This window comes from Platalea leucorodia, assembly GCF_965183815.1.
Source record: "Platalea leucorodia genome assembly, chromosome: 5".
In the NCBI taxonomy this organism is placed as follows: Eukaryota; Metazoa; Chordata; class Aves; order Pelecaniformes; family Threskiornithidae; genus Platalea; species Platalea leucorodia.
In genome coordinates, this window is record NC_138827.1 from 3146065 (window position 1) to 3159696 (window position 13632).

At 63.0% G+C, this 13632-nt stretch overlaps 2 protein-coding genes across 5 annotated transcripts in view; both read left to right on the top strand.

The window, feature by feature from the left end:
• Positions 1 to 7567, top strand: part of MGRN1 (mahogunin ring finger 1) — a 55538-nt gene extending 47971 nt beyond the window's left edge. For 2 of the 4 annotated variants that reach the window (XM_082314117.1, XM_082314119.1), the window contains exons 12-16: positions 3449 to 3672; positions 4613 to 4736; positions 5278 to 5323; positions 5963 to 6070; positions 7313 to 7565. In XM_082314117.1, coding sequence (XP_082170243.1) covers positions 3449 to 3672; positions 4613 to 4736; positions 5278 to 5323; positions 5963 to 6070; positions 7313 to 7425 — 615 coding nt within the window. In that variant the 3' untranslated portion in view covers positions 7426 to 7565. Of the gene's footprint in view, positions 1 to 855; positions 922 to 3448; positions 3673 to 4612; positions 4737 to 5277; positions 5324 to 5962; positions 6071 to 6684; positions 6730 to 7312 lie in introns of all 4 variants that reach the window. The other 2 variants (XM_082314120.1, XM_082314118.1) reach the window with 2 other exon arrangements.
• An 821-nt stretch (positions 7568 to 8388) lies between these two features.
• NUDT16L1 (nudix hydrolase 16 like 1) lies at positions 8389 to 11060 on the top strand. Its single transcript, XM_082311821.1, has 3 exons — positions 8389 to 8683; positions 9162 to 9422; positions 10400 to 11060. The coding sequence occupies exons 1-3, from the start codon at positions 8456 to 8458 to the stop codon at positions 10871 to 10873; spliced, it is 963 nt and encodes a 320-aa protein (XP_082167947.1). The 5' UTR covers positions 8389 to 8455; the 3' UTR covers positions 10874 to 11060.
• The last annotated feature ends 2572 nt before the right edge of the window (positions 11061 to 13632 follow it).

Genomic DNA, 13632 nt, shown 5'->3' on the forward strand with positions numbered 1-13632 from the left:
GGCCTGATGGCTGGCGTCCCTGGGACCTCAGGAGGTGCGCTCAGGCCTTGGAGAGAGGTCTTCCTGAGCAGTGCAGCCTCTCTTGTCAACCCTGCTAGACAGCCAGGATCTCTCCTCTCATGGATTAGTAATACAACTGGTTTTAGCCAAGTGCCCTCCTGTCTTTTGGAGGAAACAAATCCACAGAAACCTCAGCCTGAGAAGGCTTCTCAGGGCCTGTCCCAGCAGAAAAGTGGCAGACTCTGGGCATGAGCGGGTGGGAGCTGGGAAAATGGGAAGGGTTACAGTTTGACTTGCACGCACATCTGTGCGGCAGCATGCTCTGATGAAATGCCCTTGACGTCGGGGTTCCCAGCATGGTAGCAGAAAGGCCTCTTTGTGCCAGCCTCCCTGAGTGATCGGGGTCTCAGCAGGCAGCTGAAGGAGCGTGGGATGGAAAGTGTGGTGCTAGTGGCCTCGGGGCCCGGTCACACGTCCCTGGTGCGGTGAGGGCAGCAGCTCATTGCCTGAGCAGGGCTGTTGCGCAGCTGGCTCTGGCGAGACACAGGAGATCAGAGTGAGGAGAGGGAGATCTGCATCTAGGTCATCTTACAGACTTTCATGGGAACAGAAAGATGTTGTCACAGAAAAAGCCTGGTTTTATCCGTCTGCCCTCTGCAGCATTGTAGCCCTGCTGCCTTCAACTGGGGCTAAGAAATAGGGCAGGGGAGAAACCCCGGGAGTTGTTGCAAAGCAGAGCGTGGTGTGTAGAAGCAGGTGCTGTCACCTGGAGCGAGGTGAAGGAGATGCTGTGTGTCTCTTCATGTCACTCACCTCAAGAAACAACTTCTTTAAAACATGGTTTTCTCTTGACAGTGTCCCTTTAAACCCCTTAAAGTGAGCACTGTCTCCCTGCCCAGCAGGAAACCTAGAAGGGAAACAGTAAGTCGACTTGGTTGTATTTGGCTCCTACGGCAATTCTTTGCCAGCGGTGTCACTAGCACGTGGAAGCGTTACACACGCGAGGGCTTGCTAACACGCTGGGTTTGACTTGTGCCCCTGCACAGGCTGCAACACCCCACGTACCGCCTCCACGTTAGCGGTGAGATGTTCACGCCCTGCACGGACGATCACTAACCTCCCTGGTTTGCGTGCGGAGGAATAAGCAAGGTGGAAGCTGCTTGCCACAGGGGTCTGACGCTGACTCTCGGGGACTGTCCCCAGGTCCTGAGCCTGGCTGCTTTCTAGTTCCTGGCCGAGACGTTTTCGTAGCTTTGTAGGACTGTCGGCAAGCTGCTGTCCCCTTGGCTCACCCAAAAGCTTCCTTGCACTTGTCTCATCCCCTTGGCAGTTTGGCGTGGGCACATCTTGTCGTGGTTTCCACCCCGGTGCTGGGATGTAGAGGTAGACAAATAGGCACAGTTGGACCTGGTCTTGCATTCAGGAACACTGGCTGCAACGGGTTGGTTTGCTTTTGCAGAAACAGGGAGGACGGAGCTTGTTTTGTTGGGGGCTCTCCGAGTTGGTGTGAGAGTGTGTGACTGGAACGCTGTGCTGGGGACAGCACAAATGGCAACTGGGGACCAGCAGCTGGGAAGGGGAAAGGTGAGGGAGGCTCCCAGGCCACGAAGGGTCTGTTTGTGCCCTCTTTGTGTCCTTCCATCTGTCATTGGTATCAAGGAGGCTGCAGTTTTCTTTTGCTCAAGCTGGCCTCGATGCTCAGCCTAACGAGGAATGTGGCTTGCTGTGCTTGTCAGGTCTGGAGAAAACCTAAGGCTGGGTTCAGGTAACGAGGCTGTTGCAAGCTTGACGTGACCCTGGCTCTCTGCAAGCCTCCTACAGCGACTAGCAGTACTCCTGCTGGAGCAGTGGGCCCTACGGGTGGTGTAGTGGTAGGTGTCCCAGGAGAGAGCGGTGTCTCTTAGGGTTGTTTGAAAGCTCAGTAACTTGCAGCCCGGGGTGTTGTAGCCATTGGCTGAGAAATCCTCCTCCAGCCTCTGAGCTGTGCTGCAGAACCTGAGCTTTCACCACAGCGAAGCAAAATGAGCGGCCTTCGAACCCCCAGGCCTTGGTCTACACAGCCAAGAGAAAATGTCCCAAGCACGAGTCAGGGGGGTTTTGTCTCCCTGCCTTTTCTGTCCACAAAACAGCACCTCCGAGCTGCTGTCTGGAAATGAAAGGTTTTTGTGGAGATGGCTTTTGGCCCCACCGCCTACAGGTGGCAGCAACTGTGAACCGATTCCTTGTTCAGCTGACTTGGTTATCCCGCAATCGCCAGCTGTGGTCTTCAGCGCAAGCTCATAACCATCACAAGACCAATACTTAGGGGATGCGGGTTGATGCGTGACCCCAGGTGCCACTCGTGCCTTCCTCCCCGTCAGATCTAGCTCCTTCTGCGACCACAAGTGAGTCAGTTCAGCAATCGGCTCACACCAAATTAATGGCTGGGTTGGACCAGGTTTGTGGGCAGGCTCGTCTGCAGCTGTGTGATTGGGAGATCAGGCACAGAGAAGCTACAGGAGCTCATGGCCAGGCTTAGCAGCAACACACCATCTTAGGTACCACATAGAGCTACCTCGCTGAGGATACAGGGCTGAAACAGCTCGATTTAATGTCAGCCTGGACTGCTGCAGTCTTGCCTCTTTGTTTGCAGTGGGCTGGGCTGAGCTGCCTATGGCCTACTGGATTGCAACATAAACCTGTTTGAGTCCATGGGATCTCTATGATCAGGAGGATTTTTGGAGTTAAACCAGCGTTGGTCTAATGGCTTTGCACAGGTCCCTTTGACTGGCAGCTTAATGAGTTACAGAGGGAATGGGAATTGGTGGAGTTCTGCCCTCCTCCCTTGCGGGGTCAGTGGTTCCATGATCCCTTTCCTACCAGCGTTAGCAGCTGAGAGGACCGAGACCATGGGAGAAGTGGAAGCGGTGTCGGCCCCCAGGACCAGCTCTCAGCTGGTGCACGCATACTCCCCTCCTTCGACTCTCTGTTAGTGACGCTGGTGGTGCTCTGAAACAGCTGTATACCAGGGCTGGAAGCACGACCGGGGTGCTTATTGAGCTGGAAGGGTCTCTGAACCATCAAGGAACTCCTAGGAGGAAAAAAAAAAGAGTATTTTATAGCAGCTTTGTTAGGAACCTGCTTTCTCACCCTTCTTGTCTGGCTCTTGAGAGTGCCATAGTATGGCAGGGGGGTGCTGAGCCGTGTTCTGGCTTGCCGAGGTGCCCGGTCTCTCAAGCATCGCTCTGGAAATTTGCCTGGACCATCAGCATTAGAACCCAAAGGGGAGCGTGTGGCTGGTGCAGGGGAAGGAGGCGGAGGCTCTCTGGAGAGGTGGCCGTGGGGATGGGCTGCTTGGGAGCGCAGCGTGGGAGGTGCAGGGCTGGGCTGCAGCGGGGCCTCCTCTTTCTAGAGGGGCTTCTAGCCTGGTGAGGGTTTCTTAACATGCCCCTCTCTTTCTTGCCCACAGAGCTCTGACAACATCCCTCCGGGCTACGAGCCCATTTCCTTGCTGGAAGCGCTGAATGGCCTTCGCTCTGTTTCCCCCTCCATCCCGTCAGCTCCTCTGTATGAAGAAATCAACTACTCTGGCGTGGTGGATGGGATGCCGCCTGTGAGCCGACCGCTTGTCGGGATGGACAGAGCTGTGGAGAGCAGCCACCAAAAGGGCAAGCGGAGCAAGTCTCCAGATAGGTCAGCATGGGGAGAGAGGGGTCCGCTCCTCTTGCAAGCGCTGTGGGCTTGTGGCCACGCGCACTGGGAGCCAGGAGAGGGTTCTGGCTGGTCCCATCACTGGTAGCGCTGCTAACTTAGAATTTTAGGAGGCCAGCAGGTACTCATGGCAGTGAGAGAACTGGGACACTGCCCCTGTGTTCAGCCTGAGGTGACCAGCTTATGTCTCCTAAGGGCTGGCTTTGTCACCAAAAGGAAGAGGATTTTTAACAAGGAGATTTCAGCCAAACTTTGGTTGGAAATGTCTCCTTTCCAATACAGTTCGTCCCTCAATTTGCATTTGACATCCAAACCTTGTTGGATTTCAGCTTTCCATGGAGTTCCTCAGGAACAAAAGAATGGGGAGAGAAATCACGTGAATTTCAGAGCATAAAATGCTGACTGATAGCCTGTTGTTGTTGTCCGAAGCCTCCTCTCTCGGAGGACGTAGGTGTGAATGCCGTGGAGTGGGCAGCCCACCACAGGTGCCCTTCCCATGTCCCTTGCGGGGCCGTACAGATGGGGTCAGACTGGATTTGTTCCTGGCACTCCTCACTGGGCTCCATTCCAAGTTTCCCCCTGGGAAGGGAGCCCCTGAAGGCATGAGGAGCAGCCTGGGACCTGGGGCTCTTGCTTTCCATGCAAAGGCAGATTTGTCCAAGTTGTGTTACTGTGCCGAAGCTCTGCACCGCTTGGCTCTGTCTCGGAAACTCTGCTGCTGCTGTTCTCCGTGTAGCTGATACTGGAGGGCCCTGGCGGATTTACCTCTATAGTTCGACCTGCTCACGCGTGTTGGCTTGTGCTGCTGGTGGAGGGACAGGGCAGGGGTGGTGACAACTTGAGCTGCTGCCACCAAATCCGCCAGGGCCCGCGGTGCTGGCAGCACTGCAGCTCCTTGCAAATGGAGTTTCTCTTACTGCAGCACACTACGGTCTCCCTCATCCCCAATCCACGAGGAGGATGAAGAGAAGCTCTCCGAGGACTCTGACTCGCAGCCAGCACTGAGCGGGGGCGAGCTGGTCCTGAGAGAGACCAGCTCTCCAGAAGTAAGTGTGCTCTGCTGGGGAGCTGCTCTGAGCCAGAGCTCTTCTGGGGGGGCTTCTTCTGGGACACGGGAGGTGCCTCGTAAAGGGCCATCGCTTCCTCGGTGACAGGGTAAAGAGCTTGTTAGCATGAGTAGCCCGGAGCCAACAGTGTTGGCTGCTTTTATTTACCTGCAGGGCTCCACAGGGAAGGACGTAGCTGCTCCCTGTGCCCCTAACACCTCTTTGGGAGCTGGGGCGTTGGAAAGCCACTCGGCTGGAGCCATGTCAGAGCTGACCTTCCCCCAGCTTCCTGGGCGAGCCCGGCAGTGTTTGGGGCAGGGGTGGAAGCTGGGCTTTGCTGGGCTTCCAGCACCCGTTGCTGTCGCCTGTAAAACGCCTCCATCCCAGCCCATGGTCCCGCAGCGCTGGTGGGTGGCCCCTTGCTCCCTCCCTGAAACAAATCCTGGTCCTGAGCGCAGCTCTCTGGAGAAAGCCGGAGCAGGAGACAAGCGCAGCAAAGGCCTCCAGCCCGCAGAAGTAACTTTGCTGTTCCTCCTTGCAGAGCGTGGCGGGGGAGGAGATCGAGGAGGCCTCGTCCCTGCAGCAGGGTAGGTGTGCACTGGGCCGTGGGGGCGGCCAGACCTCGTCTTGGCGTCCAGCTCCTCTGTGGTGGGACGGGGACGGTTGGGGAATGAACATACGAGTTCAGAAGCATCCAGCCCCTGAAATCCATCTCTGAGCTGCTGTGCTTCACCAGAGGAAGGTGCCAGGGTCTCTTCTGGGAAGGGGGGAGCAAAATCAACAAATCTCCCTGGTGTATTTTCCAAGCATCTCTCTGCTGTAAGCTCTACACCAGTAGAGCTTTCCACGCCATGGGCTGTCTCCTCGCACGGCTGAGGGGGAGACGGCTGCATGCACCACTGTGGTCCTGGTGAGAGCGTGGCCGCGGTACTGGGCATGCAGGATGTGCCCCGTGTCTTTGGGATGGGTCTCCGGTGCTTGGTCAGCATCCAGAGGGTGTGAGGACGGGGTGAGAGAGGAGCGCTGGGTGCATTTTGGGGCATGAGCCTGCATATGAAGGGGTGGCCGGTCGGCATTGTGACCGGGGCCAGCCTGACCGGCTCTCCTGAGCCCTCCGCGGGGCTGGGGGGCTTCCTCATGTGTTGGATCTCAACCCGTCCTCCTGGCCGCGTGCCCCTGCAGAGCCTGTCTGGGGACTGAGGGGCTGCGCTCTCGGCTGGTTCTAGGTAGCCGCCCGCCCTCCGTCGAAGACGTCCTGCAGGACGGCAGCTGCAGCGAGCACAGGAGCCTGACGCAGTCAGACAGCGACCCTCCGGTAGACGTCTACCTGCCAGGTAACGGCCGCGCCGTTGGGGTCGGAAGCGCGCTGCCGACCTGCTGCGCTCGCGGCTCCGGTTCGAGGCACCGAGGGGCCTGGGGGGGTTGTGGACTGCGTGCCTGACCGCGGGCAGCCTCCCCAGCCTTGGGATGGGACGGGAACGCACCCGCCCGGAGCACGGGCTCCCGCTTCCTCCCGGTGGCCATTGCGAGCTGTGGGCGAGGGGGGCTAACGCAGAGGTAACTTGCCCTCCCCTTCTCTCTCCTCTTCCCTCACCCTTTTGTCTCTGTCCTTCCCCTCCTTTCTCCTCTCCGGGCTGTGGCCGCTCGATGGCACGGTTTACGTGATGGTTGGCCTCCCAAACCGCGCTCCTGCTTTCGGCCGAGGGAGGGGAACCTTCTGGGAGGCCAAGCCGGCGCGGGGGGCAGCGGGCACCCCTCTGTCGCGGCGGGGAGGGCCGCGGGGTGCCGTGCTTCGCTGGCGAGCGCGGCCGTGGGACGCTGCGCTGTCCTCACCCCTGACTGTTGTCGTTGCAGCCTGTTTTCTTCCGTAGAGTCGCAGTCTGTTCTGAGTACCTCTCTAATGTCTCCTTCCCTCTCTGTCTGCCTTCCTCCCTCCTGTCTTGGGCAGCACTGGGTCCCGATTCCTGCTCTATTGGTATAGAGGAGTAAGCTGGTACGTCTTCTCGTTCTTCTTACGCATCGCTGTTGTGTGGGGCAGCAAGGAGCCCTCCCGGGAAGGCTGGCAGCCAGGCGAGAGCGGGGATGGGACCGATCCCGGCCATCGGGGCAGGGAAGGAGGGGGCAGCAAACCAACCAGCCTGCACTGCTGGCTCTGTCCCAGCTCCAATCCCATTCCTGGCACCGGCATCCCCGTACCCCGCAGGGGTCCCCGCTGTCCCCGAGTGCCAGGACCCCAGGCAGGGCAGCAGAAACCCTGGCCCTCCCTACCAGCTTCTCCTGGGCGAGGGCTCTGCCGCCTGGTGGGAACCACGAACATCCAGGGCTGCGCTGGCTGGTGGCAGATAGCATGTCCCCTTCGTCTCCTGTGTCCCCTTCGTCTCCCGTGTTCCACCTGCTGACCCCGCGGCATAGCAGGGGCAGAGGGGACGGGGCTTGTGGGCTCCAGCGGTCAGTAGGAAGGGGTGCCGGGGGTGCCGGTCTCCTTGGCCCACGCTGGAGCACCCTGCCCAGGCTCTTGGTCTGACGCCAGGGTTGGCGCTGTTGGGGCTGAACCCTCCCTTCTCCTCCTCACTCAGGCTCATCCGACTTCACCAAGACGCTCCCCGGCCGAGGCACCGGCAGCCCCACGCAGCCCCTTCTCTTCGAGCAGACGTGTCTTCACCTGGAGGACGAGCAGAACCTCTCGTGAGCGGGGTCGGACCTCCCTGCCCCGGCCGCCGGACCCCAGACCCCACCGCGCACAACCTCTCCCCCCACCATCCCTAGCGGGGCCGGCCCGTGCTCGCTGCCCCGGAGACGCAGCGTGGCACCGGTTTTGCCTTTTTTTTTTTTTTTTTTTTTTTTTTTTTCCCCCCAAAAAGACGTGCATGTTTCCTGGCGGTGGGGGGAGAGGGGTTGGCGTCGTGTTTTTACGTGGGGGGGGGGAGGGAGATTTTTGGGGTTAAAAAGCAGCAGATGAAGGACCCTTGTATATTTTGTACACACCCAGCACAGCCCTTTGCTGTCACTGCCCCTGTACATAGCTGCGGCCCTCCCTGCCTGCCTTCTCGGGGTGCAGGGCTCCGTGGGGAGGGGGGGGGCGGGGGGGTCGTACGGGGTGGGACGGGGCTGACCCCCCCGCCCCCCCCAATTCCTTCCCCACGGAGCTGCAACGGGGAGGAGGGGGCCCTGCCCGCGCCCTGTGCCTTGTTCTGCTTCTGCGGCGGGTCCTGGGGCGAGCCCCCCCCCCCCCTTCCTTCTCCCCCGCTCCCCATCTCCTCTATGTTTGTAGTAATAAACCCGTGGAGCAGCCACGCGTGTCCGTGCTTCGGGGGCGGGAGGCTCCCGCCCGGCGGGGGGGGCGGGGCCAGGGCGCGGAGGGGCGGGGCTATAGACCCTGAGGGGCGGGGTCATGGCGCGGAGGGGCGTGTCCTCCCGCCCCGTCCCGCCTCCTCCCCAGCTTTCCTCTCATTGGTTCTCAGCCCCTCGTGCCGCCGTTGCCTAATATGGCGAGTGACGCGCGCAGCGGCGCCCTTTCCCATTGGCTGCCCGCCGCCATCCGTCGCCCCGCCGAGGGCGGGCGCGGAGGGGGTTGGCGGGCGCTGCCGAGCGCCCATTGGTCCCGCGGCGCGCGGCGCGGCGCCATTGGCTGTTGCCGCGGTAGGTCCCGCCCTCTCCGTCGGCGTCTCCGCCGCCGCGCTTGCGCGGAGCGGGCTCCCGGGGCGGGCGGTGAGGAGGCGATGGCGGCCATGGGGGCGATGGCGGCCATGGGGGCTCTGCCGGCGGGCGCGGGGGCGCTGCCGCCGCTGCCGACGCTGGGGGTACCGGGCGTGCCCGAGCTGAAGCCGCTGACCCGGTACGAGGCGATGCGGCTGGGCCCGGGCTGGAGCCACTCGTGCCACGCCATGCTGTACGCGCCCAACCCGGGCATGCTCTTCGGCCGCATCCCGCTGCGCTACGCCGTGTTGGTGAGAGGGCGGGCGGGGGGACGGGGGCACCGGGACCGGGGCCGGGGCCGGGGCCAGGCGGGGCGGGCGGGCCCTCGGGCTGGGGCGGGCTGCGGGCGAGGCGGGCTGAGGGCAGCGGGCGGGCCCGGCCGGGCGGCTCCGGCGGTCCGGTAGTTGCTGTGCAGGGCGGTAGCATCAGGCTTGGCCGAGGCGGCGGCGGCGGGTCCGAGCCCCGGGGGGAAGCCCCCGGGACACCCCCCCCACCCCCCGCCCCCGGACCCGGCCCAGGGCCGCGGCGAGCTCTCGGAGACGGTGTCGGTGAACGGTCCTGGATGCGCTGGAGCTGGTAGGGCCGCGCCGGAGGCGGCCGGGAGGCCTCCCCGCGCTCCTCCGCCTCCCCGGAGGCCTCCGCGGCGCCGGGCTGGGGCGCCCGCGCCTCCCCTCGCCCCCCGCCGGGGGCTCCGCCGTGCCCCATTAACACCATCCGCCTCTATTGCAGATGCAGATGCGATTTGACGGACTGCTGGGCTTTCCCGGGGGGTTCGTGGATCGCCGTTACTGGTCCCTGGAGGACGGTCTGAATCGGGTGCTGGGCTTGGGTTTGGGCTGTGTGCGCCTGACGGAAGCTGACTATCTGTGCTCGCACCTGACAGAGGGGCCACATCGCGTGGTGGCACACTTCTACGCCAGGCAGCTGACCCTGGAGGAGCTGCATACCATCGAGATCAGCGCGGTGCATTCCCGAGACCACGGGCTGGAGGTGGGACATCCAGGGAGGGAGCTCTGAGCGTTAGTCCCAGGGAAGACGAAGCTTCCCTCCTAGGTCTGCTGGGCTGCCGTCTCTCGCAGCCCAGCGGGGGAATGCACCGCATGTAGAGCTGCCGTCGGCGAGTGCCGCGCACCGCCGCGTAGCGCCGGCGTTAGGAGGTCTGGCTGTTGGCTGGGGTTGTGTCTCGGGCTCCGGAGCGTAGCGAGCTCGAGCTCCGGCCGTTCCCGGCGACCGCCCGCGTAGGGAAGAGCCCTATTTACCCGCTCAGCCTCAGGACGTGGGTGAGGTCCGTCTCGCATCTGGTGGGCATCTCCCCCTGCCCTGGGCTGAGTAACCTGGACCGGAATCGTGACCCTCGGTGCGGTGATGTGTTGCTCTAACCCGAGTTCTCCCCGGCTTGCACGGAGGCAGTGCGGGAGGCAGCCTTCCTCCCAGGTGGCTGGGTCCGGCTGACGCCCCGGGGCAGAGCGCGAGAGCTAGGGTCTCCCCGCGCGCCCGCCAGGCGCTCGGCGGGTTTCGGCAGCTGCGTGAGCGGAGGCAGTCGGCCCCGAGTTGTGGCGTGGTTGAGGGGGAACGCGTGGGTGAGCCGTGGTGTCCCCCCAGGCAGGGCAGGGTGCGGAGGGGGAAGCGGGGCTCCCCGTAGCGGCCTGGGGCAGCGGGATCCCCCCGAAGGGGCAGGAGGGGGAACGGAGCCAGGGCTGGGCTGGGCAGGGAGAGCAGGGGCCTGGCGGGGCGCAGGGAGGGGCAGCGCAGGGGCTTCAGCCGGGTGCAGGCAGGCGAGGGCAGGCAGGGGCGAGGGCAGGCAGGCGAGGGCAGGGTCGGTGCGGGAGGGAGGGGCGGGATCGGGCAGGGCGGGCCCGGGCCGTGGGCTGGCGGGGTGCTGGGGTGAGGGTGTGGGGGCAGAGGGTGGTGCGGGGGGGGCTGGTGCTGCCGCGGCCTCTGCTGAGCCACGCTCCGTCCCGTTGCAGGTGATGGGCATGGTCCGTGTCCCCCTCTACACCCAGAAGGACCGCATGGGCGGGCTGCCCAACTTCCTGGGCAACTCTTTCGTTGGAACCGCTAAATTCCAGCTGCTCTTTGCTCTGAAGATCTTGAACATGGTGCCGGAGGAGAAGCTGGCCGAGGCGGTGGCTGCCACGCAGAAGCCGAAGAAGCCGGCCATCGACCAGGCAGCAGGGGCGACAGGAAACACACCCGCTGCCAAGCCGGCGAACGAGCTGGCGGCAGCTGCTAAAACAGGCAACGAATTGGCAGATAGGGCAGAGAACCAGGCGGCTGCGCAGGCAGCGGCCGAGGCAGCGGAGCAGCCGGTGGCTGGGCTGGAGAGCGGGGCCGTGGCGGAGCAGCTGGCGGCCGTGCCGGCGGCCGAGGCGGTGGAGCAGCCGGCGGGGCTGGGGGCAAACGCTGTGGCGGAGCAGCCGGTGGCTGAGCCGATGGAGTGATGCCGCCGTGTTTGCGTTTGATTAAATGTGGGTGAGACCAGAGACTTTCTTCTAACTTTCCGACCCGACGCTGGTTGCAGTTGCTGCCCACGCGATTCCACTGCCCAGCTGGGAGGGTTTGGGTTTGTCTGAAGCAGGGGAAAGCTATGTATTTTTATGGCCATTAAACTCTAGCGAGCTTCCCAGATCAACCTGCACAGCCCCCTGCAGAGAGTTCACGTGCTTACGTGAGGGCGCCGAAGCCTTAGAATTATGCTTTGATTTCAGGGACGCGCTGCTGCTGTCAGGTCCCCGTTTCATTTTTAAGGAACAAAAAACGTCTTATTTTTTAAATGCCCCGTGTTGACTTGGACGCGGCTGTGTTTGCAGCGGACACAGCTGAGGGCCAGGGCTGCTGGTCAGGCACCTCTGCCAGCGTCGGTGGAAGGGCTCCCCTCCGCCGGCGGCGGCGGCGCGGCCGGGCTCCCGCTCGGGGTGCCGGCGCGACGGGGTGGCGTGCCGTGAATTCCCTCTGGGGCGTGAGGGAGCGCTTGTGTGGGTTTCTACCCGGAGATCTGTGGGAGCAGGAAAAGTGGAATAAATGGCTTTGCTGAACGCTTCGCAGTCGGGATCGTTCTTGACTGCCGGCACAGAGCCTGCGGCGACACAGAGCTTTGGGGGTGCTGGGGCGGGGGTAGCGCAGCGCCTGTCGGCTCCCTCTGCCTCAGGGCTTTGGCCCCTGCCCTGTTCCTTGCTGGGCTGTGCCAGGGCGAGAAGCTGGAGGCGCAGGGCTGAGGGGGGCTGGCAGGGTGCGGGCTGGCTCAGGGTGCTGCACTGCCGCAAACTTGTAAGCTTTCGCTGCTGGGTTACTCCAGAATGGCTCACGCACCCGAGGCCTTCAGGCAGGGGCCTGGGGAGAAGCCGGCTGCGCCGCTGCAGGTGCCAGAGCAGCTCCCGGGCACTGGCTGTGCGTGGGGGGCGTTTGTCCTGTCCCTAACGCAGCTGCTGCTGGGGCCCGGCTGCAGAGGCTGCGCAGCTGCAGCTGTGCAAGGCCCCGATCTCCGTGGGGGGAGGCATTTCAGCTGAGCCTTAGTAAAACCTTCCACCCATCCGGCAGCCCCGTTGCAATGCGGGAGGCTCTGCGCTGGAGGAGCTGCTCCCCCTGCTCCTGGCCCTGCCCTGTCCCCCCTCTGCCTGCTCCGAGCTGATCCCTGGCCTGGGGCGGCAGCAGCTCCCAGCCGGAGCCCCGCCAGCCCCGGTGAAGAGGGCCGGCGGTCGCCCAGCATCGCGGCAGAGCACAAGGTCGGGTGAAGGTGCTCGAGCAGCCGATGAAAGGCAGGCTGCTGCGCAGAGTGACAAACGACTCAGAAAAGAGGTTTGGTTTAATTGAAGATGTTTAGAGAGAGGCTGATGGTGGCAGCAGAATGCTCTTCAATAAATAACGGGCTGTGAGGCGGGGCCGTGGCTGACACCTCAGAGGACGGGGTGGCAGGAGGACACGCAGACCGGCCACAGCTCCCCGCGGGCCATGCTCAAGTGCTGCAGCAGCGGGGTTGGGTTGTGTAACGGGCAGGATACAAAGTGGAGGAAACATCAGTCCCAGGCAATCAGGAGAGAGAGAGAGAGTCTGGTCCAGAGGAAGCAAGTGCTGAGGAGAACCAGGAGCTCGAGTTGCTAAAGAAACTCATATAAACCCATAGCCGTGTTTAAGTAAAAAGTGGCTAAGGAGAAGAAAAAAAACAAAACCAAAAAGTGGTAACGCAAATGAGGCTGGAAGGGTGCTTCAGGTCCCTCCTGGGAAAGCGCTGTGGCTAGGAGGGATGGCAGCAGTTTTGCCGCTGCCTCCCCTGCCAGTGAGGGCAGCCGGGCTGCGAGAGGAGCAGCGGGGACAACGGGGACAGCCAAAGCCTGGGCGGCACCCGCTCCCCACGGGCAGCACCGCAGGCACAGCCGCTCGGCAGGGGAGCCCGGCCAGGGCACCCGCTGAGCCGGGCTGCAGGCTGCCGGCACCCTGGTGAGGCGGTGGCAGCTGGAGCGCGGCCGAAGGACCCAGGCGGCTCCGCGGCACGGGAAGGGGACGCACAAGGAGCCCCCACGCGCTCCCAGGCTGCGGTGCCACAAGCGGCTCAGCCGAGCTGTTGGCCGCACAGAGCAGCCCCGTTCTCCTGCAAGCGGCTCCACCGCATCACTCGCAGTGGGAGCGCGCAGCCCCGCAGGGGGCACTTCGGCGGCAGCGGGCTGCGAGCCCACCACGCTATCTCAGTGCCCCAGCAGCAGGTTGCAGAGCTCCTCTTCCACCCCGTGGCCCACCTAAAACCCCAAGAGAGGCACCTTGGCCAAAGCTGCGAGCACCAGCCCCAGCTCAGCCTGCAGCTCCCTGCCCCGTCGCATGTCATCTGCCACAAAACCACGTCCCTTGAGCCTTACCCGGCCTGCCTGCTGCACGCAGGGCAGCGGCTGCAACTTTGCGCCCAGCCGAGCTGACCGCACAGTACCGCTTGCGCTTCTAAACCCAAGGGGAACCAGCGCCATATAGGTTGGAAAGTGCCTCTGGAGCGCTCTGCACCAACAGCCTCAGAGCAAGGCCAACACCGCGGTCAGCCCTGGCCTCTTGGGGCTTGAAGGTCTCCAAGGATGGACTCCAACAGCTCCGAGCTCGACTCACCTCATGGAGACACCTCTTTTTCCTTGTGTCAAACAGCCATTGCGCAAGACCTCTTTCGAGTCCCAGCAAAGGGACCAGAACCTCCCAGCAAAACAGCCTGCTGCTGCTGCTCCAA